Genomic DNA, 10000 nt, shown 5'->3' on the forward strand with positions numbered 1-10000 from the left:
TCTCTCTCTCTCTCTCTCTCTCTCTCTCTCTCTCTCTCTCTCTCTCTCTCTCTCTCTCTCTCTCTCTCTTCCTCTCTTTCTTTCACACGTGCGATATACACAACATAAACATATTCATTTCGTTTTCAATTTGTTACGATTGTGGCAATTCGACACCAAAAATTATCATCATTATCAATTGGTCAGTTAATCTTACATTAAATAAATTAATCAGTTAATCAGTCAACGAATCAATCCTTGGTTTTTCTGTACCATATGAAATATTCAAAATTTTTATTGCTGATGGAACGAAAGTTGATTTATACTTGTTAGTTCTACATTTAATCTGACAAAACCTTCTCCCAGATGGTAAAAGACTAAATTCATGGTATAAAATATGTTTTATATGTTTTATATTATTGGATTATTATATACATAGGGGTTGTTTGTGTAAGACTGACACAGAGATGCAGGAAGGACAAATTTTGCAATAGCAAGAGTGGGAAAATGTAAATAATTAAAATTGTTCGCTGTATAGTATTAAAAAAAAAAAAAGAAAGAAAGATAGATAGAAAAAACTAAAACAGAGAACTGGGCAGTGACAGATGAGGTAACACATGCATGTTACTTGAGCCGATTACACGAGAATTATTATCATCATCATTTTTTTTAAAAACAAAAAAAAATTATTTGTGTTTTTACAGGACAAATAAATAAATAAATAAATAAAATAAATACTGTACTATTTTCAACATTGTCTTCTACGATAATTTTAGCCAAAATGATCTTTTAAAAAAAATTCTCAGGCACCACGTTTGAAATTTTTTAATTTATTTATTTTTAAAAATATTTTTTCTTTGATTAATTTATATGATGACAATCAAAAATGTTATCAGAGAAATGTATTGCAATAACATTTTTAAATTGAAAAAAAAATATAAGTGACAATAAAAAAATAAAAATAGGCAAAAAAAAAAAAAAAAGAAGCAATACTAAGAATAGAAACAAAAAAGAGTGAACAACAATATATACAAAGTTAAGAATGAAAAAAAACACCGAATAAATTTGACAACAATTATATAGAATAGCGAGTAGCAACGACTTACAGGCATCTCGTTCTAATTAGGCCGCGAGAAACGAGATGAGATGAGAAATGTGAGCAGAAGGAGAGAATGGTTGAAAATAGTATATACAGTGGAGTCAGTATGCAAACATTATTGGATAAAAAGTCACCAAAAAGATAAAACGCGATTTGAAAATACCAAGACAAAATTTACAAGAAACTTGATTATAAGTTTTCATTTTTCCTTAAATTGTAACAAGAAAAGTTGAAAAAGCTAGATAAATTGTAATAAGAAAAGTTGAAAAAGCTAGTGACAAATTGAAATAACATAATTCAATACATATACACATATATATCAAGTTGAGAGTTTTGCCTTAAGAAATTGGCTATAACAAAAGATGCCTATTACTTCCAACTCATCATAACATTTTTAATCAAATTTATTCTTACAGAACACACATTTGAACAAGTTGTAACCCACTATACTGGGCATCCAATCTATTTTTTAAATTTTAAAAGGAGCTTACATTTAACTCCTTCTTCCACACCCACCCCACTCCTTTTTTTTGTTTTGTTTTGTTTTATATTGTTTTTAACCTATTTCAGTTTTAAGCAACATTATACAGTCGCGTCTCTCCAATCTGAACACCTCCATTCCCAGCATTTTGTGTGGATTACAGAGACATCCGGATAGTAGAATCAGTCCCTAAAGTGTACAAATAAAGAAGAAAAAAATCCCTTCCCAGACAACCAGTCCTGATATCTCCATTATCCGGATTGTGGAGTTCTGGATTCGAGAGACGTGACTGTATATATTTTATCGTATTTTCAAAAAAAAAAATGATTGTAAAATGTAGTTGATAGCAGCAGGGAACAGGAAGAGGACAAGCTTCAAACACAAGACCATAGGAAGCAGGGAAAAAACTCTTGAAATCATATTTCTTTATATTGCTTTTATCAATCTTATCGAGTTCCAAAAATCTTTAAATTGTCTTACACTTTTATGACTTTGTTCCCTCCCCTGATCCTTAATCTTTTAAAACTTTCATAAGTTGCAAAATGATTAAATCTAAAATGTAACCTGTCGCATCAATACTGAATTTATATCAGGATGAAGAAAATTCCAAAAATAGAATTAACCCCCCCCCAAAAAACAGCTGCAATTACAAAATATAAAATCTTCAATGATTTGAGGAGTAACACTCATTCTTCTAATTGTGGTGGATCAAATTCAAATAACGCGTTATAATTGAAAGAATTTACAGAGTCTGGTTCACCCTGCTGTATTTCCACAAAGATGTGCCTTTGATTAAATTGCAATTATTCTCATATTTATTAATAAAACTAGAGTCATCTACAGTAATCAGGGTTGCCGAGTCAGGAGTCAAATTTACTGAACTTTTATGCTCAACACTGAACTCCATTAAAAATCAATACATTTCTTTCTTCCAGGTGAGGAGATTTTCAAAATACCGAATTCTGTAATTATATGGAAAATCGGCAACCTTGATTAATCTCATAAATATCTCACCTGCAAACACATGGCTCGGCCATTCAGGTTCTTGATTAGACGAAGACGTACTGACAGGTCGCCGCATCTCGACTTGTTCCCCCATAACATCTATGACAGTCGAACCTCGCAGCATTTCGTTGTTGTTGTCCATTGACGACGTCGACTCTCCCCGAGAAATTCGGTTCTGATCCGACTTTGGCACTAATCCATGCTGAGGTCCGGACGGCAAAGATGAAGAAGACGCTGCAGCAGGTTTTGCTCCTCCATAGCCTTCAAGATTGTTGTTATTATTTGCATTATCGGCGATATAGTTTTCGTTGTTCGAGACTTGAGTTTGTTCAGAGAAAACAGAATCTGCTCCATCTTCAGTAGTAGAAGCAGTAGCATTGTGGGATTGCGGGTACAGATCAACGGACAAAGCAGTCAAGCTAGACTTACGTGGCAGGGGTTGTGGCTTGGATGGTTTGGGGTGTTTCCTCGGAGGGTTTGGTTTCTCCGAGGGCTGAGAGGAGGGAGGAAGAGTAGGAGATGGGGGGTGAGTTGGAGGTGGGGGTACGGGAAGTACTGGATCCCCTTTGTGTTGTGGTGTTGGAGAGTTGTGATTGTTTCTATTGTTATTATTATTGATGTTATTAATGTTGGTTTGAATAGTTTGTTGTTGCGTAACTTGAGCATGGGCAGAAGGGTGGGAAGGAGGAGGAGGAGGTTGAGGAACAACAGGCATGCCTCCGGCTAAATTACCTTCTTCTGAAACGGGAGTGAGGATCTTAGTTGTCAAGCTCCCCGAAGGATCTGAGAGTGATGGATCTCTGGAAGGAGGAAGGCTATTGTTTTCCATGGAAGGATCAGTTAGTGTCTCCACGTCTTGGGACTTTCGTTTTTCCTGGAAAAAGAAAGAAAAAACAACAACAAAAAAATAATAAAAAAATTTAGTCAAATTCACAACAAAAATAGAAGCATAAAAATAGATATCTCTTTGTTGATTTTTACAAATTTATCTGGTCTTCTAGAGGAATCAAATAAGAAGCAAAGCAAAGCCTGGAATTTGCACTAAACTTGAATTTCTTGATTAATAAGTACATTTTATCGTGCCAGAATTATAGCTTTGGATATAATAAAAATTCCTACTTGTTAATTTTTAAGTTAAAGAAGCTACAATCTCACAAGTTTGAAAATAGTTATCATCATATTAAACAACCATCCTTACAGAGTGTGTGATCCAGGGCGAGCTTAAATATCTTTCATATTTTTTATAAAGAGTATATCTAAATGGTACATTTTAATGGTAACCACCATGATCTAAGCGCTTTACAATTCTGATATCTCTCCAGAATATGACACCGTGTACATTTAATTTAAACAAAGAATATTACATGCAGCTTATAAGGCCTTGATTCGATTTCAGACAAAGACAACACTGTTTTACAGCAGCTGGACCTCAACATGGAAAGTATGTCTTTAATGGATATGGGTATGTATGGAAAGTGCCTTTCCTATGGGTTTTCAGTCGTGGTTTTTCATTGCTGACTCAAACCATTGAACCTGTTTTGTTTTTAAGGATTTTACAGCACTTGCGACACTTTTAGGTCATTTCCAGTGCCAGTTAAAAGGAAGATGATGAGGGAAAGGTTCTAGATCTGAAGTTAAAGCGCTAAGGAAAAAAGAAAGAATAAAAGAACAGAAGATTCCATGAGTAATCTACCAATGTGCCTATTTTGACATTTCCTAAAAGTCCCATCCAGGCACATGCAAAGGATCCCACTATGATGTGTATTCACTCAAATGCCACCCAGGAATCATTGAACCTAATCTCAGTTAGGTCTTAGACGCTATAAGACATGCTAACTTTGAAAAATGTCAAAGAGGGAATTTGAGATTAGTCAGACTTGAGCTTACCACAATGACAACTAATAACAAATTCAACGACAAATGAAAGAAAATAATAACTCATAGTCTATTTTGTAGAGAATGTGTTGGGGTTTTTTGTTGTTTTTTTTTGGGGGGGGGGGGGGGGGTTTATTACTTTAGTATGATATTCTTATAAGATGATGTCATCCTGTTGCTATTACCAGATCCAAGCCAAATAAATACGTAGAAATGAGGCACATAGCATATCATAATATCAAACATAACATTGTGATTATACTATGTTACCATATTTCTCAAATGTCATTTATCATGTTTATTAACATTCCTTTTTAAAAATAATAAAACTGTGAAGCTCGTATTGGGAAAATATATCGGTAATCGGGAGTTAGGGAACAGTATGATGTATTTCCACAACACACAATTAAAATGTTAGAGATATAGAGGTACAAACCCACCATAGGTTGTATCTTTCTATGTATGTCCTGTATTGCTGTACTAGGTGATGGAGGGGGGCAGTCTGGGGTGGGGGGCTGGGGTAATTTGGATGGCGACAGAGGCATGGTCGGAGGCTGGTCACATGACAACGATGATGATGACGATGGATCGGTGCAAGGCCGATCTATCTCCAGGGACTTGGGTGGCGTGTGGGACAGGCGGTTTACTGCAGCTGATGTGATTTGGTCTGGAGAGGAGAAAAATAGCAAAATAAAGATAAGAAAATTGAATCCAACTGTAATTGACGCAATTTGGGATACTGCAAATTTAAAAAACTAGAGCATTTATAGAGCGCAATATCCACTGAACGTGCTCAAAGCGCTTTACAAGAGGTTCCTGGCCAACAGCAACACTTAACATGTAGGACGGGACATGATGCCTAAAGGCGATAATACAATTTTTTCAGACAGAGACAGCACTGTTAACGGCCGGGTACTCATTTTACACCTGAGTAGAGTGATAGAAAGTGAGTAAAGAGCCTTTTTCAAGGGCTCAACTATGCACCGAGCAAGGCTCGAAGCCAGGACCTTCCAGTCCAAAAGCGAATGTCATACCACTAGACCACATAGTCGCACAAAAGGGTAAAGCAAGACTTTCCAACCAACCTCGACCATTTGAAAAGATTAAATCATATTTTTCCCAATATTTATGCCAACTTTTTCAAATTTTCTTTCCAAAATAAAATATTTTCAACACGAGTAACCATCCAAAATTTAAAATAAAATTTAACATTCGCTGAATTTATGGAGACTTATCGAGCGAGTAGAAGGTGGAAAAATCTTGCAATTCCTATAACAATCATCTTTCTGGCTACTCAGGTTCTCATCTAAGTGAAGACAATACTTAATAACATTCAACTCCTCTAGTTTTGTTCTGTTTTCCCCCTTTTGTTACAAACTCTTGATTTTCTGTACTTAGCATAGTTTGGTCAACATTCCCATATTATCATATTTTGGACCTCAAAGCGTATTAAAATACGAGAAATCATACTGCTTGGCAAGCCTGGTAAAGCACTTGCTTCATAACGCAAAGGAATTGAAATCGGATCCATATTAAGTCGAGAGATTTTATCCTGCCCCCTTTGTCAACCTAGCAGTGACTGTGTACCTGGGTCTCTCAAGACCTGATGGAAAGTATTTTGAGATAGATTAGTGTCCGAACCAAATGGTGTCAAATAATTGATAAAGTCCATCCATTTAACACTGCAGAAACAAGGATAAAGTACTGATCCATGTGCCTTAAGGCTTTGAAGGCCTGCGTAATTATTTTTTTGAAATATTTATTTAAGAAGTAGAACAGAAATTGATAAAAATTCAGATCTGATAATCCATCACTCTGTCAGTTTCAAACAAAAGGATATAGAATATAACATGCTCGAAATTACAGTGAATGACATAATCAGTCGGATGGTGAAAAGGTTTGAACTGAGATATTGCCAAGTTTAGCTAGAAGGCCAATTTTTATCAAAAAATGAGTTCTTGTCATAAATGATTAAATCAACCCTTTTTGTACATCTTCGGGAAATATCAAAGCTTAATTCCACTTCTAAATATTTTTTACAGCTAGTCAAGTTGAAAAAGAATGAAATTTGAGAAAAGTTGCTGGATACCTTTCCCATACATCTGACCATAACTTCATGAGAAATCACCCGATTTACTTTAAATAAAGATTAAAATTCTTTGGGGAGCATAATATTCTCTCAAAAAAATTTTAAAAATGTAATTCCAAAATTTTCACCTGCTGACTGAATATGTCATGTACCGACACAATACATCGGATAAACATTCTCAAACTACCAGTTTTCTTTTTATAAACTTTTCTAATCTAAACCAGAGCTACCAACCAACCACTAAGGCCATTTCTTATATGTATCTTTTCCAAAAAAAAACCCTCATATTTTCAACATGTGCAAGCATATAAAATTTCAAATTTAACGTTCACTGAACTTATGGAGACCTATCAAGCTAGAAGAAGGGAGAAAAATCTTATTATTCTTATGAGAATCATTTGTCTGGTGACTCAGATTCTCATGTAGTTGGAAACGATATTTAATGACCTTCAACTATTACACTTTTACCATTTTCCCACTTTTTTTAAAGAACAAACTGTTGACTTTTTGATTTATTATATTTTAATCAACATTTCCATATTACCATATTTCGGAACTCAAAGCGTATTAAATATGAGAAATCATACAGGTTGGCAAGCCTGCAAAACATTTATTAAGAGTTGAAGACGTAATACCTGAATGAAACATTGGTATAAGATAAAACAATAGAAAAGATGATTACGATACAATTCCAGTCCAAGCAGAGATAAAAATGAAAGAAATGACAAAGCACTGATAAAAATTCAAAGAATAACAAATATTTTCATATTCTCTATTTCTGCTTTGATTGGTAGTGTATCAGATACACACATTAAAAAAAATAATAATAACAATAAAAATGTTAAAACATTGAGCTTTATATAGCGTAATATCCACTCAATGTGTTCAAAGCTCTTTACAAGATACATACATACACACACACACACACACAAACATACAACAGACAGACAACCAACCTTTGATCTCATCCGAGTTGGTGACAGGTACTGGTTGTTGCTCATAGTTTTCATTGGACACTGAGACGGTTGGCAAGAGATGATGAGAGAAAGAAAAAGAAAAATTATGTTTACATTTGATCAGTAACAAAACCACAAATATAAGTTAACAAAATCACAAATATAAGTTCATGAAACCACAAATTTAAGTTATCAAGTGACGGAAAAGCAGACTTGTCCGCCAAATATCCATTATGTGACTCCAACAAAACTTATAGCCTTTTTATCACATTGTGGCATATGTTGCTTTAAACATTTATGAATTTGTTTGTTTAGGTACTCTTATAAATTGCTTGCTGATATCGTGCTGTATAAAGGCAGACCTGTTTTTATAATTGGTTTTTTTTTTCAGCATCCCATTTATGCAATACTGAACTGACTGTAACAATTGCTTATTTCACTTTGGATAAGACACTGGCCTTTCAAAGTAATTTCTGACATGTCCAGACAAGCTACTCTGGTCTTTTTTTTTTTTTAATTTATCGGTTTCCAAAAATTAGAACTTTTTGGGGAGAAATATCAGAATGAAGATCACGAATTTAGTGGTTATTTTCATAATTAATTTTGCAATCTCATCTTGCTTCTCCCCACGCATTTTTTAGATTAAGAATTATTTTTTGTTAATTTGCATCCTTCCACAAGGCATAACATCATAGCCATCATTAACCTATAGCCTGACACTGACCAAAAAATAACGTCAAAAGACAAGTCTTTGGTCACAAAAGAAAACATTTCATGAATTCAATAGTTCAACCAATGGAATCACTTGTTTCCTTGAGCTCTACCAATGACAACTCTATTAGACGCTGCACGAACCTTTAAAATGACACCAAACTATAAGTCATAGAGGGTTCTAGTGTCAGGCTATATGTTAACGATGGCTATGATGAGATGCCTGGCTTAAGCATTCCATGAAGGAATATAATAGATAATCCATCAAGCAAACATCTGATGTCAGCAGGAAACACCCATGTCATCTAAAGTGAGCAGATTGGGGGGAGGGTTAATGATATTGCCCAAGGAAAAAAAACAAAAGTGTCTGAAGTGGGGCTCCGACCTGGGACTTGCCAGGTCACAATGCAATATCTTAACCACTCGGCCATCTTACCCCCCCCCCCCCCCACCCCCCTGCCCCCTTTTCCCCTTTGTATGAATAAGTACAAAATGCAAAATTCAGGAAAATAGGAAATTAAAATAAAAATAAAAACCAGACAATACAAACCATCACAAGCTGCCATTTTCATGTCCATCTTCATCTTGGCAGCTAGAGGATCCAGATTGGTGTAGTTGGACCTGGCAGGCACTGGATTGCCGTCACTTCCTGTTTCCTCTGATGGAGGCAAAGCACACGGGGACAGTTCTGGTTTGCGGAAACTGTTGGGCTTTTTGCGTGGCGGTTTCTTGGGTTTCTCCTGGTGGAAAAAATAACAGACAGAGGTGACCGTTTTGATTTTTGTTGGGCCTTGAAATGCAATCCATCTCGATAACAATAAATCAAAAAGATCCCGTTGCCTAGGCATTCCATGAAGGAATATACATAATCCATCAAACAGGATGTCTGATGTCAACAGGAATCACCCATGTTGTCCAAGTGAGCAAATTTGTGGTTAATAATCTTGCCCAAGGAGAAAAAAAACGAAAGTGCCTGAAGCGGGGCTCGAACCCAGGACTTTCCGGATCACAGTGCAATGTCTTTACCACTCTGCCACTTCATGGAGGGTGTGAAATTAAATATTTTCTGTTGAAATTAAATTCAATTAATTAAAGATCAATCGTGGAATTGAAAATCATGGGGGGGGGGGGGGGGGGTGGAGAGGAGTGAAATAAATAAAATAAAAAGCTGCATGAAAAAAAGAAAGACATCAGATGTAAGAGGAAAGAGGAGATAACAAAAATTGACCCCCACATACAAATAATGATAAACATTTATACCCCGCATCTACCCATCAATGGACATAGTGATCTGAAGGGATGGATAAAAACTCAAAATCAAATTTGAAAAGTTTGTATATTATTCACACTGGTAGTCAAGCATCATCATAATCCCGTCCCTTACACCTTACAGTCATGACAGTGTGTCAGGTTAGGAGACAATGACAAAAAGACTTGAAATGTGTATAAGCATCTGCTTACATCAGTGACAAATATTGAAAGTATGCTCGTACCAAATGATCCATACATTGGTACTGTATGAAACTAAAACTGCATCCCATGAAGCCTAGTGATAAAATAAATGTGGCATTGAGAACTGCTTTAGCAAGGGGAATCTATGGATCTGCTCTGAACAAATATAATATTTGATTATTGATTGATTTATTTAGCCTCACTCACTGGAGATGAAAAGTGTCAGTCTGAAAAAATTATAATATAAATATAATATTTTCAAAAAATATAATTCCCTTTATCCATCCCCATAGGGAAATTTGTCTTTAGGGTCTATTCCAAGGGAAGACTGGAATAACCCAGGCATCAGCCGC

At 35.3% G+C, this 10000-nt stretch overlaps 1 protein-coding gene across 1 annotated transcript in view; it reads right to left on the minus strand.

The window, feature by feature from the left end:
- LOC144979022 (ankyrin repeat and sterile alpha motif domain-containing protein 1B-like) overlaps positions 1 to 10000 on the minus strand; it is an 85865-nt gene that overhangs the window by 51285 nt on the left and 24580 nt on the right. The window contains exons 11-14 of the mRNA XM_078925637.1: positions 8746 to 8985; positions 7485 to 7544; positions 4880 to 5106; positions 2574 to 3438 (exon numbers count right to left, since the gene is read on the minus strand). Coding sequence (XP_078781763.1) covers positions 2574 to 3438; positions 4880 to 5106; positions 7485 to 7544; positions 8746 to 8985 — 1392 coding nt within the window. The remainder of the gene's footprint in view (positions 1 to 2573; positions 3439 to 4879; positions 5107 to 7484; positions 7545 to 8745; positions 8986 to 10000) is intronic.

The sequence above is a fragment of the Berghia stephanieae genome, chromosome 8 (genome assembly GCF_034508935.2).
Source record: "Berghia stephanieae isolate SIO BIC M18660-M18661 chromosome 8, UCSD_Bste_1.3, whole genome shotgun sequence".
Taxonomy (NCBI): domain Eukaryota; kingdom Metazoa; phylum Mollusca; class Gastropoda; order Nudibranchia; family Aeolidiidae; genus Berghia; species Berghia stephanieae.